Source organism: Alligator mississippiensis, chromosome 5 (assembly GCF_030867095.1).
Source record: "Alligator mississippiensis isolate rAllMis1 chromosome 5, rAllMis1, whole genome shotgun sequence".
Lineage (NCBI taxonomy): Eukaryota > Metazoa > Chordata > Crocodylia > Alligatoridae > Alligator > Alligator mississippiensis.
Genome location: NC_081828.1, coordinates 43525837 through 43543308, shown reverse-complemented (window position 1 = coordinate 43543308; position 17472 = coordinate 43525837). Strand labels below are relative to the sequence as shown.

Sequence of the window (17472 nt, the reverse complement as noted above, 5' to 3'; positions counted from 1 at the left end):
AAGGCCTTTTTAAAGTCTAGGTAAACAACATCTACCTCTGTTTCCTCATCCAAGCATTTTGTGACCCGGTCGTAAAATGAAACTAAGTTGGTCAGGCAGGATCTGCCTGCTATGAACCCATGCTGATTGCCCCTTAGCATTACTTTACCAGCTGGTCCCCTGCAAATGTGATCTTTAACTATTTTCTCAACGGTCTTGCCAAGAATAGAGGTGAGGCTAACCGGCCTATAGTTACCTGGTTCCTCCTTCCTCCCCTTCTTGAAAACAGGGACCACGTTGGCCCTTTTCCAGTCCTCTGGGACTTGTCCTGAGCACCACGAGTGCTTGAACAGTTGTGCCAGTAGGTCTGCTATGACTCCAGCTAATTCCCTAAGTATCCTAGGGTGAAGATCATCAGGGCCTGTTGACTTAAATACATTCAGCCCCTCCAGATGCCCCCTTACTAGGTCTGCATGAATCGCTGGTGGGTTGGTATCTATCCTGGACTTGTCTAAAGTCCTAATGGGATGCATATTCGTATTCGTGTCTAGGAACACAGATGCAAAGAATTCATTTAGAATCTCTGCTTTAGCCATCCTATCTGTTACCGGTTGTCCTTGTTCATCCTGAAGTGGTCCTAAGTTATCCTGCACTTTCTTTTTGCTGCCTGTGTACTTAAAAAATGACTTTTTGTTATACTTAACTTCTGTCGCTAGCCTAAGCTCCATCTCTGCTTTGGCTCTCCTCACTGCTTCCCTGTAAGCTCAAGCCAAGCAGGTGAACTCCTCCTTGGTGACTGCCCCCTGCTTCCACAGCCTATAGGCCTCTTTTTTTCCTCACCAGGCTCTCCTGGATTTCTCTTGCTCAGCCAAGAGGGTTTCTTTGCTTTTTTGCCCCCCTTTCTGTGGACTGGGGTAGTCTTTTTTTGTGCTTGCAGGATTAGTCCCTTGAGAAACGCCCACCCTTCCTGAACTCCCATCTTTGCGAGGCTATTACCACTCAGTCCCTCCCTAACTAATTTCCTGAGTTTACTAAAGTTGGCCTTCCTGAAGTCCAGCACTTCTGCCCTACTATTTATCTTCCCCACCTTTCGCCAGATAGCAAACTCTATCAATAGGTGGTCACTATCCCCTAGTTTACCTTGTACCTGCATATCCCCCACCAAGTCATCCCCTGTGGCCAGTACCAAGTCTAGCAAGGCATTACCCCTGGTGGGGATGTGTACCTCCTGTGATAGGTGGAGGTCATGTAAGGAGGTTAAAAACTTACGTGAACGGGCAGACCTGGCTGGGCCAACGTTAATGTTTGGGCCAATATTAGCAATAGTGATGTATGGTATTATTACTGTAACAGGGTATAATATTAATTATGCCAGAAAGAAAACTGTGCAGCAGAGTTTTACTATGGTATATGGTGTATGTGGAAATCAGCAGTTAAAACCAGTTGCATTGGGAAAATCACCCCAGCTGTTATGAAAAATCTTACAACATCCGGAGGTACAGGCTCAAATTAATCAGGTTATTGAAGGAGCTAGAAGGCATATGTCACTGTCCATCATGCTGTGGAGCAAATCACTCAGGTGCTATCTGAAGCTAAACAGGTAACTAAATATAGCTGGCAGGAAAGCATGCTGGGTCGGTCTCTCAAGACGGCTGGAGTGTTGAACTTGATGTTACATCCCCTTATTGTTGTGCTGGCTGTTGGAACCATTATCACCTTGTGTCAGTGTGGATTGTTGTACCGGTTACACATTCTCCTTCAAAGGATTACAGCTCATCAGCAGAGACAGAAGCTGCTTATTCTTTTAAGCAAACATAGTATTTAAGTTTCTGGTCACAGGACTGGATCAGGCCATCATGATCAGTCCAGTTGGGATGATGAGAAAAGTCTTGCCCGCTGTATAGGAGGGGTAGAAGTATAGGGAACAAGCCTAATCTCCACAGACTCTGGCCAAGGAAGGTTTCTTTGGTCTAAACACCTACTGGCAATCAGAGGAAGCACTGATTGTGGAGTGGAATGCGAAATAAAAGGTTTAATGGACATCTCTGGCCGTACATTCCCTGGCCCCAGTATGGGAGGCCTGCTTAAACCTGATTGACTAAAACTCAGTTGCTGGGCTAGGGAATGCTGAGGCAAAAACCTGAGCCAAAGAGGGTATGGGCAGCATGTGAATAAGGGTTAAGGGTTCATCACAATGTCTAGCCCATTGGTGCCCATGTCCACAGGTCATGGGTGACTGGTGCCACCATAGTTTGGGGGGGGGGGGGGCAAATGCCCCCCAGTGACCAGTCAGTGACTGGAAGGGGGTCCCCCTGTGGCCATTCTTGCTGATCAGGGTGGAGGGGTCCCCAGCAGCGGTCCCAGAAGTGGAGCTATATCTGGCGCTCCCACTTCCCAGCTCGCGCTTGCAGGGAGGGCACCGGCGCTCCTGCCTGCCCCCCCTGCCCATTGCCTAAGTGGGGAGCGCGACTGGTCAGGGGGTGCACATGCACCCCATATGCATTGCCACTGCCACAAGTGCTGTCATACTTTTCCCAGGATGATTAGTGGAGGTCCTCCCCACAAAGCTATTAAACATTCCAGAAAATGCCCTTAATTGTGCTTCATTTATGAAAGGAAGGTGTGAATCTTCAAGGAAGGGATTGATGGCTAAAAAATTATATTTAGAGGTTTGCTTTTGGGAACTGGCTCATAGGTAATATATATATGCATTAGAATTATGCTTATAGCAGCAAGGGTTAATTGATTTCTAAAAGCCTGTTTTCTTATACAGTTCTCATTACCTTCAAAAGTAGACAGGGGGTCTAACAGCAAGGCCAACATATACATATCCTGGGTAATTGAAAACATCCAAACTTTATTTTCATAGTAGAGATAGGTCTGGCTTCAGGACTGAAGTGCCTGCTTACAAAAAGCCTTAAGCTTTCCGGTTTTGGGGGAACAGACCAAATTAGGAGGACACAAGTGCCTCAAATTAAGATGTGGGCATATGATAGGTTTATGAAAATGGGATTCAGGACGTGGACAGTATGACAACCACAGGAAGACCAATTAATGATGCCCAAAGATGAAGAGCCATTGGAGAAGAAAGAATAAAAAAGAAAGAGTTTTCAAAACAGCAAAGGGGACAATTGGCATTGGTTCCCATCCTCCAAGGTTGCTGATGTTGGACACTCAAGCAAAGAACCTCAAGGTGGCATTTACGTACTGGCCGGACGGTCTGGTTGCCTCATGTATATTCTGGGCACTGGGAAATTGGGGTAATGTATGTTGTACTTGCTTTGCCTGTGCCGCTTTTATTTCCTATCACTGTGTATCAATACAATTTGCTTATTATCAACCAGCAGGGGTTGTGGTCAATCTGAAAGTTGTGCTTGCCTGGAGCAAAAGTATCGGGGCTGGGTTGTGAATCCAGTGCCAACAATGGCTTACAGTAAGGACCACAGCATTTCCCTGGGGCAAGGAAAGGTTGGAAGAGGAAAGTACAAGTCGTCCTGAAAATAAATCCTCCTCTGTCAAGATAACCCAGGGCAAGCAGAGGCCAGCCAGGCTTGGGTTGCAATGGTCCTGGAGTCTCTAAGGACCGTGCACCAGCTGCTGGGGGAAAGCTGTCTGTTGGCAGCCCTAAGAGGATCCACAGCGATATGTGGCTCAGTAGGACATCCAGGAACGAGCCATGCACTCCCAGCCACACTGGAGGATGCTGCCATGTGATCTTACAGTGCTTCTCCCTCCTTGCCTTTGAGTGTAGCCTGCCTTACCTGATGTGAGACACGGAGGAGAAGCCAGCTTCCTCAAGCTGTGCCTTCAGCTCCCTCAGCTCCCCTTCCACCTTCCTCTTCTCCTCCTTGATCTGCTGACTCTGTGATCTCTCCCACAGCAGCTCCATCTGCAGGCTCTCCAGCAGAGCTGGGGCCAGGGAATCAGACTGAATATCCTTGACTGCCAGCTTGTTCTCAAGGCCCCCTTGGCTAGTCTAGAAAGAAAGCACAGATGCTGAAGGAGAGGTCAGCACAAAAGACTGATAAGCTATGGTCTCCAGGGAGCATGGACTGCACAGTGCATGGGGAAGATGATTTCCCAGCTTTGGCTGAGAGGACCCCCAGGTTAGCAGGCACCTAGCAGTTTGTGTAAGTGGGGTGTCATGACAAGGACAGTGGGGGCAGAAAACACTCTCAACCCACCGCCCCTGCTGGCAGTGCCTGGAGAGCTCTAGTCTCTAGGGCCGACCCTAGGGGGGTGCAGGGCCCCCTTAAGAGAGCTGGGTGGCACGGGTTGCAGAGCGGGATGGAGGCAGCAGCCCTGGCCCTGGTGCTGATGGTGAGGGTGCTGCCGCTGGCGCAGCCTACCCCAGGGGGCCACCTGCAGCATGGGGCAACTGAGGTGAGGGCTGTTCTGAGTGGGCCAGGCTCTGTCAGGGATGCCCTTGCGGTGGGGGGCCCCCCAAGCTGAGCCGAACCATGGTGCCCGGTGCTGAGCAGCCTCGCAGAGCCTCCGGACCAGGCTGTGACACAGGGCAGGCACTAGGTAGCACCTTTGCCACAGCCTTCAGATGTCAAAGCATGGGGATCTACAAAGTGTGGAGCCTGGGGAGGTTGCCCCGATTTGCTGTACCCTAGGGACAGCCCTGCTTGTCTCCCACCAGATGTTTTCAGAGAGCACTAGGCCCCAATTCTCAGAGGGAGGATAGAACCAAACAGGTCACACTCCAGAGCAACATCACACTCCAGAATGACTCCCAGCAACACAGTAAGGCACAAGCAATATGTAACAGCTCCTTCCAGGTGGCCCCAGCTTCTAGGCTTCCCTCTAGAAATAAAGCACTTCTCTCAGGCTTACTTGTGCAGCTGTATATCTGGTTGGTGCCTCCTCCTCAATGCTGTCAGTGAATTCAGTGCTGGTGTCCTCGGTGTCTTCCCCCATGTGTTGACCTAGAAGAGACACCAAAGCAAGACATGAGAAAGGCAGGGGACTCCTTGAGCTATGTTGACTAACCTGGAAGTTAGCTTTTTAAAGAAACAAGCCACGCTCTGCCCCCGTCCAGGCCCACCCTTCTCCACCCTGGCAAACACTTGCAAACCCTTTTACAGCTACAGCCAAGGCACTCTGGAAGGCCAGCTGCTCCTGACCAGGACTCTCTGCACTGGGACACTAATAGCCTTCATTCCTGGCACCGGAGGCTCCTCCAGGTGCTGAGATCCAGTCCCTTTCCCTGATGGGCACCTCCCTATCAGCATGGCAAGGAAGCACGGGCTGTGGGAAAGTTTGGTCTGTCTGTTGACTTCAAAGGCGCCGTAGGAAGCAGGAAGTAAGGATAAAACTACCCAGCTCAGTCACACCCTGGAAAGTGCCCTGCCTCATGCAGCCTCTAAGGGAGCCAGCCAAGAAGCCAGCACAGATGCCAACAAGCCAAGTATGTTACACCCATTGCGTTCCCTGCTTCCCAGAGTCTCATAGCCACAAGACCCCAGCACAGAGACAAGCAGAACACAAACCTCATCCACCTACATTACAACAGAGAAGCCCAGGAAGAGGTTCTGGGTGAAGGGCCTTGGGCTACAGGTGGTATGTTAAGGAGCCCAATGATACCCAAGGAAAGATCAGGGTACAGAACTGACTCTGTTCTGAGCTTGCTCATTACCTACCAAGTACAATAAGTGTCTCTCGGATAAATCTTTCACTTTTACTAGTGCCCACCTAGTTCCAGGTGTGCCCACCATGCAACTGAGGTGAGGGCTGCACTGGGTGGGCCAGGCTCTGTCAGGGATGCCCTTGTGGTGGGGGGCCCCCGAACTGAGCCGAACCACGGTGCCCAGTGCCCAGCAGCCTGTGGAGTCTGGCCAGCAGAAAATGCCTTCAGCCTGGCAAGGTGCATAAGGGTCACTGGCAGTGGAGAGGCACTAGCAGCAGAAAGGGGATGCTTTTGCTCTAACAAGCCCATTAGTGCAGCCTGAGTAAGGCTGGCTTGGGTCTTTCCCCAGGTCATGGCAGCCCCTGGAGCTATGACTGTGAGGGGATCAGTGTTCAGACTCTCATGGGGAGAAAGCCAGTATCTGGCATCCCCTGGTGGTACATACAAGGAATTGGGGGTCTCCAAATTGAGGACACCCCAGGTTCTCATTCACCCAGGCTCAGATGGCTGCACCCCCACTCATTTGCCTGCTCTAGCACAGCCTCCAGTTTCTCCTGGAGTTGCACCCAAGAAGCAGGTCAGGGTTTTTCCCAAGAGCTGACCATGCAGGAGAGATTCTGGGGTCTGAGCCAGTCCCAGAGCAAGTAGGTCAGACACTGGGGCCGTGCTTAGCCTCTCCCCGAAGAGAAGTCTGGGGGCAGGGTAAGAGACATGCACAATTCTCTGTCTCAAGGAGGCAAGGAGGTTTATCTGAGTGTTTACATAGACCTTGTAGCTTGGAAAGAGGTAAACTGGCCTGGCTGGATTGTGATGAAAACATCACAAGACATCATAGGATGCAGGTCCCACTGATGAACTCACCAGGCCTTTCTCTCTCTCATACAACTGCTTGCCCTTGAACAACATGCTTCAGAGGACCAGAGCAGTGCATTGTTCCAACGTGTCTGGTGGCCATGTTCTGCCGTAACCCACTACCACAGACTGTCACCAAGAAAGCCTCCTAAAGCATCTGGTGCCTTCTGCAATGCTACACACAAGGGAATCTCCACCTAACCATGGCAGAAGCTAAATCAGCACCCTGAAGCATGAGATTTGGTTTGATTTACTTTAGAGCACACTTATTGTCATCCTTATGCTTGTGCGGATCCCAGTTCCTTTTAATGCTTTGCTGGGTGAAACAACTCTGACCTAACAGGAGGGAAATCACACGCTGTATGAACAAATCTGTCCTAAATGGAATGCCACCGCAGCCTGGAAAAACCCTTCAAGTCCTGCACAGAGACGGAAGCACAGGAGGGACTGGCCAAGCTTCTTCCCTACCCCCATGAGGCTCAGTCAAGTCCTCCAACCCCCGCTTTGCACTCTCCTCTGGAGAGTTTCAATGCAGCTATCCTGCTCTGATGATGAGGCAACCAAAAGTGAGCTCAGTACTATCACTGCTTTTGAGATACCCAAGCCTTCTGCCTGCTGACTACACAATGGACAGCTGCTTCTGTACTGCATCTTTTTGCACCTTAATCCTCAGGAGACGCCTCTCATTCATACACCAGTACCTGGAGTGGAGTTAAGCCTGTGATGCCAATGCCGATACGCTTTGCTGAATGCTTCTGCCATCTAGCGTCAATAGAAAACTCCACCAGCTCCCTCAAATGCTGCATATTGCGGTGCTTACACTCCTGCCCCCACTTCTCACATGCCCACACCAGCATGCAGGCAGCGAATTTCCACGCTTGCAGTGGAATCCAGCCTCCATCGACGTCTAATGCCCACTGACTTCACCACAGTCAGAATTTTACCTGTGATTACTGCATTGGTTCCACCTCCCTCTTTTCTATTTTAGATTGGACCAAGCTCTTCGCAGGTTTTCTTGACGTATCGCATCAGTAAAATACATTTTTCTGGTGCTGACAAAGATGCTAAAAGCCTTGTTTGAAGCTGAGCTACAGGACAAATAGCCAAAAATGTTCTAGTTGAGCAACTGCATACATATTCACTGTACTTGGACAAGCCAGATATTCTAGAGAAAACTATTTTTAGAAATGGTTGGGGTTGTTTTCAAATACATTGGTATATTTGCCCTTCCCTGATAACAGTCAAATCCTGAATCATGACTATTGCCTATTGCACCCTTTTATTGACCTTCCTCTCTCTTGTTTGGACACATCCAAGATTTGCACAAGTACATCCAGATTTGCAGGATGGGCAGTGGGGTGGGAAGTTTAAACCACCTTTGTGCCTCCCAGATTCTGACCATCTTTGGAGCCTAACAGCTCTAGAGGATGCTCCAACTTGCAGAGCATCTATCAGCTGTCTGCCAGAGCTCAGAGCAGGCTAGGCATGTTTCCTTTAGCTCCATGCAGAGCTGTAAGAGACAGCATAGGGCCAACGTGTTGGCCTTGCCCCAGTGAATTCCCCCCAGCAGCATTCCAGCCTGCCCTCAGACCCATGCGTCACTGCAATATCATATTGGGATTGTTTCTGGGACAAGAACTCATCCCAGAATGCCTGTTGCAACCTTAGGACTGTATAGAAAGACTATCCTTTCTGTTCCAGCATGCAGCCTGTATTCACAGTCCCAATTCTCACTGCTGCTTTCTTGCCATAGCAGGTACAAAACTGCTACATACACCCATTAAAAGTTCTCCTCTCTCCCTCTTGCCACTATGGTTTATTGTCTCACCCCTGTTAAGTAGCTGGGACCAATCTAGTTTCCACAGTCTGAATCTCCCCATATTGCAGCTCATTATAAATAAGGTCTTGCTGCAATTCTATTCACCTTTTCAGTATTACTATAATATTTAGAGTTATTTTAAAAGTGAGACTAACCGTTGAGCCCTGCCACTGCTCACCAGATCCATCCCTCTCCTCTCAGCCTCCTGCCATTTCTCTTTAACTGTCAGGTCTCTCTCTGCTAGAATAGGAATCATGTCCATTACATCTGTTTAAATATGATTATTGATAGCAGGACTCTGCCTTGGTGCCCCTGACCAGTGCAATCAGGGATCTCCCCATACCACTTTAATAGTCATTTAATAACACCATAATGCAGTTTACCTGGGTATCTGACCTCTGGAATGATAAAGCACAGTATAACTTGCACAGCATTCTGACTTTCCATTTTGCTTTTGAAATCCCCTCTGCTCTATATTACTCCTGGTTTCATTCTCTCTCCTTTCTTTACAGCTCTTTAACAAGGGATGGAAATTGAATTTACCAGCTGCCAACTAGGAAGAACTCTCTCTTTTTTTCTGTTTGGAAAATCAAGTCCAGGGTTGTTCTCCTCATGTTTTATTTTTGCCAATATGACAGCTGTCAATAACTTGATAAATTTGAAAATTCCTTTCTAATGCGTAGAGCCCTTTTACTTATTGAGCACATTCTTCTAGGCATTCCCCTACCTACTCTTCAGCGATTGCTGATTTTCTTAAGGATTTCATTATGTCCTGGTCATATACACAGATTTATTTGGAGATATTTCTGTTTTGTAACCCAGCTATCTTCTTTGCCCATCACATATGCTACTGGACTGGGTTTTTTACCACTAATGCGTTTGCTTCCCAATATGTTGGGCACCGCAACTAGCTGGCAAGATAGTGCTCTGGTATATTCTGGCATGCACATCTTGCCCAAACAAGCCCTGAAAATTCCAGGTGCAAATCTCTTCCAGTCCCTTTACAACGCCTTTTCAGCCACTTGCATCCTGCCCTCTTCCTCTGCAGGGTAATTACCTGTCTCAGTCTGTGGGATCCCTGCCACAATGCAGTAAACTTGCTTGGATACAGCCAAGTTGTTAGGAGCCCATGGGTGCATCCCCATGAGTGCATACATGGTTTGCGGCACCTCAAAGCTGTTTGAGGCACCACAAACCACATGCAGTGCATATGTACCTGTTTGTTGTGCTGCTAATTAACAGCAGTGCAGGATTTTTTGACACTGGGAGATCTCGATGTCAAAGAAAACTGCCACTAAAAAGTGGCATGGCACATGCAGCAGCAGGGTGTGCCTTCAGAAACTGGAGCCTGGCCAGGCAGAGCTACACTCTGGCTGCTAGCCAGTGGCCAAGGCCTGAGCAGCCAGCTCAACACTGCTGCTGCCCTGGGAGGCCTCCTGGTAAGGCTGCTGTGGCCAGCACAGGTGCTGACCGCAGGCTCCCCTATCCTATCTGGGTCCCTTTCCTGCACACCAGAGCATGCATGCAGGAGCATGCCTGGGGTCAAATATCAGTGGCACAAATATTGTCCCATGGGAAATATATCCCTGCACGTACACACTTGTGGGGACGCACCCCACCAGACTCTGCCTGTTTGCCCTCTTTGTCCTGCTGTTTTCAATAAGCCCATTCTTTGCTACAGCTACAGTCCAACTAGTGGGAAGGAGGCTGAGGAAGGATCCTCTCACAGTTGCCCTTGCTCTATTTCATCAGGCTGCTCCTTCATGCAATGAGCCATAATAAGGTCAGCTCCTCATTTTGGCAGATCATGTAAGATCTGCACATAGCCTGGCGTTTCTTTCCTAGCACCTAAGCCTTGGCTACGTTGCACCAGTGCAGTTGCACTACTAGGATCTCTCTTTCCTCCCACCTGAGCCTGGCAGAATTCCCCCACAGAACCAGAAGGTGCAAGTCCCAGGCTATATTCTTTCCCTAAGAATAACAGGCAGGGTAGGGGCCAGACTTGATGAGACTACAATGAATGCAGTTGGTATGTTCGTACTTCATTCTGTTCTGTTCCACCTCCCCCACCCCAGCTGATATCAGCCAGTCTGGATTTGCTGAGCTCAGGTACCCTACAGTTGCTCTATAAAGAGGCATTAGCCTCTTGCACAGCCAAGACAAGACAAGGAATTTCACCATCATTTTCAACAGGAAAGACTTACGTAGAAAATTCATGTCACTGTTTTGCATCCCCAGCTTCCACAGATTTTGGGCTTGCAGTGATTCATACCCAAGCAGCTGTCTGGCTTCTAGCTGCTAGAAGGGTTAGTGTGGAAGAGGGCCAAGGCAGCTTTCCCAATACCAGGGTTAGCCAAGTACTAGTCTGGCCCCATCACTTAGAATGGCCTTGAGGCTGCTCCCAGCTATCCAGAGCCCTGAGCTGCTAGGGACAGTGGGAGGACAACAATGCTTTTTGCCTGTTTTAAGAGGAAGGGCTGTAGGAAGATGCCTGACTGAGTCATAATACTGACTCTATGGCATTTTAAGGTTTCCCCATACAGCGAGGGAAGCTCCAGCTGGTTGGGAAAATGGCTTTTGGGTCCTTTTCAACCTCCACAACTGGGAGCAACAGACCTACAGGCTTTACTCTTTTCCTGTATGTTGCTTGACTCAGATACACAAAGCAGGATGCTATCTTAAACAAACTCCCAGTCTGACTCACTGTTTACCTTTGTAAGCACCCAAGCAAACTGCTCACAACCAGAAGGCATGAGTGGCATTGAACTGGTCTGCAAAACTTTAACCAGATGAGATCACACTCAAGCAGGGAACTTTGAACCGGAGCAGCAAAGGTCTGGTTGAATGCCCACAGAGGCAGAAGTAGACCCATACTAGCCTCCTCTGCCAGCCTTAGCTAGCAGACATCAGTGAAATTATACTGAAGTCAGTAGCATTCCAGAGTCTCACCAGCCAAGGACATAGCCTGTTACAGCATTCAGGAGGCTGCAGCATACTTTTGTGATCTGGACTTGCTATCCCAATGGCCTCCCCCCTCCACCTCACATACAGAATGATCCTTCCATATTTTCTAAACTCTCTCCATCCAGCATTGTTCCTCCCACTCCATCTGCCTCCCCACTCTTCCTGTATGGATGGGAGTCAGGGGGTCACACACTCACATTCACTTGTATCGGCCCATCCCATCTTTGAGATGCCAACTTCGTCGCCACCCCGTCGAACAGTTCAGCTCACTCAGTTCAGAGGCTCAAGCTTCTAACATAAGGGCAGAGTAATTTCACAGTTCATAATATAGCACTGGGATCAGAACCATTCTGTTGTGACCCCACATCTCTTTGATGGGGGAATGGATGGAGATGGATGGAAACTGACTCCTACTCCTTAACACGCCCAACAAATTGACCATATCCGGTGCTTATGGATACCATGACCTCAACTCTTAAACAGAGCACTGCAGTGTTGGAACTAGCTCTGCTCTTCTTTAAATTCATCCATGAATGATCTGGAAGGAGCTAATAGCTCTGCTAAAATTTGCAGATCACAGTGACCTGGAAGATGCAATTTATGTTACTGAGGAAATAGAATATGTAATTGGAGAGGTTAGAACCAGAGTCAGGAGACAAAAAACTGAGTTTTGGCTATAAAAATGCAAAACAAATACAGCTGAGGGAAGACAGAGATGTGTTCAATGGACAATAATAGCTATGCTAAAGGGAACACAGAAATGACAGGGGATAACAAGGTAGGCATGAGTTTCCAATGGGACATGGCTGCAGCAGAAAGGCTGATGTGATTAGAGCTGAATGTGCACAGCAAAAAGATATGTAGAACCAGACTGTGGCATTTTAAGGGATGTACCACTAAGCACACCTGGAGTATGGTAGCCAATGCTGGATGCTACCCTTCAAGGAAGACATGGTATGGGTATGCAGAGAAGAGCGTTTGGAGGGTATGCAGAGAAGAGCAAAAATGATCTAAAGCCTAAAACATATGACTTATGAAAATTGAAAGCGTTGGATTTGTTTAGTCAAAAGGAGAGAAGACTGAAGGGGTACATGATGGCAGTCCTCATATATGTACAAGGTTGCAGCAAGGAGAAAGGTATTATAGAGATGATGTGCCATCTCCATCAGGGGTACAGTAAGAATATCAGAAGCAAGGGAGATTTAGGTAGCTTTGAAGGAAAAAAACTTCCTAACTGAAAGGATAGTAAAGCATGGGAAGCGGTTGCCTGGATAGCAGTGGGATCTCTACCACTCAAAGTTTTAAGAATGAAGTTAGATCAACATCTCTCAGGAATGGCTGAGGCAGAGCTGATCCTGCCTTGGAGCAGAGGACTGGACTAGAGGGCCTCTTGAGCTCCCTGCCAACCTTGTTTTCTGTGATTCCACGACAACAGGCCAAGACGGCACTGAAAACAGGAGCAAGTTCAGAGACAAACACAGAAGGCCTTCTCTTCATCTGCCCTGATCCTGAGGAAATAGAATCAGCCTGACAGAAAGAACTAAATATGCAGAGTACAACTAAGCACCAGAGAGCAAACTGGGCAAGTTTACTAAAAATTTAAACAGTCACGAAACTATCCCTACTAGAGAGATCTAAGGATCATGGACCAGCTTGCCAGGAAGTGCAATGGAAGTCTATCCCTGCTGGGATTTAGATTGGCAAAGCACTGATGTTACCCTGCATGGAAGAAGCCTGTAAGAGTTTCCCTGAGGTAATCTGTTGGGTCCCGTCTACCCATGTTTGTCAACCCTAGGCATGCTCTCCCCCTGCCTAGCCTCATGCACAATGCTAGTGGACATCACCATGCTGATTGATTAGGTAGGAACATACTCCTGCTGTGCATGGAGAAAGATGATAAAGCACAGGGAGGGAAAATGTGGACCCTTTGTATTTCAGTAGGTGGCTGAACAGAATGAATGAATGGACACAAAACAAGCAGCTCTCAAGAGCAGATTCTTTGCTAAAAGGCCTAGGCTAGTTCAGGTTGTGGGTCAGCTGGCCTGCATGGTCAGCTCACCACTGCTTTTGCTCAGTGCCACTAGGCTGCCAAGAGACCAATTATTGACAAATCATAAAAAAATGGGAAGGTGGGAAGGCAGCAGAAACTTGGGAAAGAAGCAAATACGTGACCAACCTGGCAAAAGAAGAAAATAGGATCATAGCTCCTCTTCTCTTGTTACTAACAATAAAGTTATAGAACTTGAAGGAGGCAGCAGGGATACAACACATCTAAAAGCAGATTTGTAAAGGAACGGATATAGCCAGTCAAGAAGCTGTTGTCTTTCTCCCCCTCTAGAATTTGCAGATCAAGAGGAAATAAGAAATGCAATAAATATGACTTTCAGAAAGCATTTGGTAGCATGGATTGGTCATAGTTCTGGCTGTATTAAGTATCTTCATTGAAGCTTGGGGTACAAACTGCATAGGAATGAAATTCAGAGGTGGAACTGAAACAGAAGACAGGCCAAAGATAGCATAGCACAAAGGAACCGAGACAGATAAAAAATGCTACAAGATTTAGGACAGCTTAGTGGTCAGACAGGAAGACTTAAGAAACTAGACTCCAATATCCTAATCATTCCCAGATTTTCTGCATGGCTGTCTTCTAGTCTCCAAAACAGGGATAGCACCATTTTCTCCACCCTGCAGCAGGGGATGTATACTTTAGAATAAAAGCTATGGGATACTATGCTAATCGAGGCCATAAAAGTATCTTCCAAGAGCTCAGAAAAAATTGAACTATAATGTCTGAGGGAAACAGTTCAAAGCTCTACTATGGAAGATGCTGGGAAGCAACAGTGGTGGGAGAGGCAGGCTAGACACAGGAAGTCTGTAGTGTGATAAACTGCAAAGAAAACAATGCAGTGGCCATGTAGGGCTGTGTATCCTATGGCAGTGCCACCAATCCTTCACAGCACATTGACATCACTGCATTCTGGGCTGGCTTCCATTTCAAGGATACAGACAAATTCAGAGCCACTTCAAAGAACAGCATAACACAGTTACATGGGACTGATGTAGGAGGAAAGATTAAGACAGCCAAGTCCACCAAGGATGATTTTGGGGAACATAATAATCTACTGCAATGTGAAGGATACAAAGGCCAAAGGGAAAGGAGTCAGCATGGCATAACAGAGACATAAACAAGAGCAATGAAAGGAAGAGAAAGGAAGAGACTATTGAGATTCAGCACCAGAATAAACTTTCTAGCAGGAACACATTAGTGCATCCCCAGAGTAGGGATAAGTCAATTTAAATGCTAGCTGACACATTAAGAAACAATCCTGAACTGACCTTGGGAAGGTGGACTGGATGTGCCTAACTAGGTTTTATCTCTCTCTCTCTATATAGTCTGGAAGAAGGATCAGATCTAACTTCAGTGCAAAGTATGAAACACACACTGGTGAACACGAGTTAGACACATGCAATGATTTAATCGCCTGGTAAGTGCACAAGGGCTGCATTGTAAGGCATGACCCAGTCAGCCTCAGAAACTAAGGAGAACCAAGGCTCTTCTCTCCTGCCTGAGACCTATCTCATTGCTTACTGTTAAGATGATACAGATAAGTGTGTGTAACAGAGTATGGTTGACTAAGTGAAACACTAAATCCAGCCTCACAATTACACTGAGAATTTAAGAAGTGATATAATGAGAAAGCTAATATTTTCCTTGTGCAAGCATATACTGTCATTGAAGAGCTACTAATAGGGGAAATCCCACTACTTTTGGTCTCCCAGCACTTTATTAGAAATACCTTTTAGAAAGAGAAACCAATGCACTACAGTAGACATAATGTACTCCTGAATGGGACCTACGTACCCCACAAACCAGAGCATGGCTCTCCATATGCCCCACTGAGTCTTTCAGATTTGCCGCTAGCATAGCTTAAGGTGGGGGAGTCTAATTTTCTCAATGATATTAAAAACATGCAGGTACTGAACAGAGCAGTGGCATGTGCATCTCCTGGCCCTAGTCTGACACAGGGATGTGTGCACAACTCTGTCACCCAAACTTGGCTTTCTAGCAACTAATCTTCTACAGCTGGCAGTTTTTTCCTCTTGCTGAAGGAAGGGACTGGCCTAATATCACAAGCTATTGACAAAGTCTAATACAGGAAGAGCCAAGGTCTCCTTGGATGCGCTTTCATGTTTGGGAGGGAGAGACTGCTCTCAGCCCCAAGGATGGAAAAGAATCCACACCCAGAGCTGGATGGGATTAGGGCCTAAAAATGGACAATTTCTTTGCTGAGTCTAGCATCAACATCAGCTTGCCAAAGCTCACAAGCTCTGGCTACCAGGAAGAACTTGTTTTTCCCCAGACACTTTGCTCCTTTCCCCTGACACTGTAGCTTGGTTTCAGAGGCAGCCACTGTCCCAGGAGCAGGACTCCACTGGATGGAAAAGATTTAGTGGGGGGGAAAGAAAACAAATCCACACTCATGCAATTGTGAGATGATACAGAACATTTAAAATCACTTCTGGAGGAAGGGAATCTTTATTTGGCCCAATGGTAGAGGGAAGGGAAGGGAGGGGAAGGAAGATGGATGGAGATCAACTAAAATGGAATGGCTTGAATGTGCAAATACATTTTGTCACCTCCACTGCAGGGATAGAGACAGGCAGGTACACGAGACACAAGTGGATTGCACCGAGTGCCGTTTCCACGGCAGTCCTAAATGTACCGGTTCTATCGTTATCATTAGTAACAAATCTGCCCTCCCAAAGTCAGTCAAAGCCAGGCTTGCTGTTAGTGAGCAGTTTCCATCTTGGGTGCGTGGCAGTGTGAACGCCAGAGCTCAGAAGGCATGCTGGGATAGGACTCTCACACTCTCCTGATCCCCACCTCCAATGGCGCCCTGGGTCTCCAGCCTGCTCAAGCGTTCCAAACTTCTTCTAAGAGCATCTTCCAGTCGGTCCCGGAGTGCTTGGACCCCCTCCAGCTCCATTTGCAGAGTGTGGTTTCTCTCAGAGCTATTCAGACACGCCACACAGAAAGGAAAGAGGGTTAGACAGGCTGTAAGTCAATGCCCGGACCAGTAAGCCCACACAAAGAACTGGCACCTCCATTGTTAGGTACCACTTACTCCAGGCACTGGTCCTCAGTGCTCTAATCGCAGATTCAGCCCGTGTGCAGGTAACTCAGTTCCTTCCATTTCTCTTCTAAACCTCACCAGAACCAGCATCATGTGATGGGCTCCTCAGCACACCAACATTGGGCCCTGGCACATGCCCACTCAGACCCTTACAAGGAGCAGATTGCTCAAGCAACACTGTGGGTAGGAATGATGGTTTCCTGACGATTACTATTAGTACTAACCAGAACGCCAAGAGAAACTCCATGTGTAAAGTGCTGTCACTGAGAAGACAGCAGTCTAAGGGGCTGCATCCCCTTAGAGGGCACAGGGGTAGCACGGAGGGTAGGTAACATCCGTTGTGCCTTGATGCAGGTATGTGGCCCAGACAATCCACTAGCAGCCCCCTCCCAGCCAAGCAATTGGATAACAATGACAAAGCAAGGTGCACCCTTTAAGACTTGGCAAGCGGGAAGCAAACCAATGGGCACAGGGATGGGGGAAGCCAAGGGACAAAAAGAAAACACAAGAGGCATGAGCATGGAGGAATCTGAAGGGAGTGTGAGATCTCTGTGGCGCTATTAAACCTGACCTTTTTCAAACACTTGCTGTGGGAGTGCCTCACCTGGCTGGTGTGATCTCTTCAGCAGGGTAAAGCTGACAGCAATTCAGTCTTTCCTGAGCAACAGTGCACTGGGCCCCTCCTTGATTATTCACCCAGGCACCCCTTACTGCAGCACAGGTTTCCTTCTGGCTGATGCTAATGTTAAGTGCTACTGCTAAGGTCTTTCCAAGTCCTCTAGGAAATCCCTACTCCTTCATCTAGCAGGATGACATAGCAATGAAGGCAAAGAATGGTACAAAGTGAGGGGTAGAGATCACTTACCTGTCTGGGTGTGTGTGGAACTTCACCAGACTGCTGTAGAGCTGCCTTTCTGCTTGTAGAGCTTCATTCAATCGATTCCTCTCAGCCACCAGCCCTTCCAGCATCAGTAGGAGCTGTGGAGGAAGAAAACAAACAAGAAGCAAGAAGGAGAAAAGGAGCAAAGCAAGGCCTTTGCAATCCCAGTGGTGTGAGTTGTGCTTTCCACGGGGACAGACCAGGCCTTTCT

The 17472-nt window shown here is 47.9% G+C and overlaps 1 protein-coding gene across 11 annotated transcripts in view; it reads right to left on the bottom strand.

The window, feature by feature from the left end:
- The window catches only part of LOC102562600 (myomegalin), a 135693-nt gene that overhangs the window by 42877 nt on the left and 75344 nt on the right, over nucleotides 1-17472 (bottom strand). For 9 of the 11 annotated variants that reach the window (XM_059728264.1, XM_019486523.2, XM_059728265.1 and 6 more), the window contains 4 exons: nucleotides 17247-17359; nucleotides 16132-16259; nucleotides 4819-4910; nucleotides 3741-3955 (listed from right to left, as the gene is read on the bottom strand). In XM_059728264.1, coding sequence (XP_059584247.1) covers nucleotides 3741-3955; nucleotides 4819-4910; nucleotides 16132-16259; nucleotides 17247-17359 — 548 coding nt within the window. Of the gene's footprint in view, nucleotides 1-3740; nucleotides 3956-4818; nucleotides 4911-15764; nucleotides 16260-17246; nucleotides 17360-17472 lie in introns of those variants that run through there. The other 2 variants (XM_059728266.1, XM_059728268.1) reach the window with 1 other exon arrangement.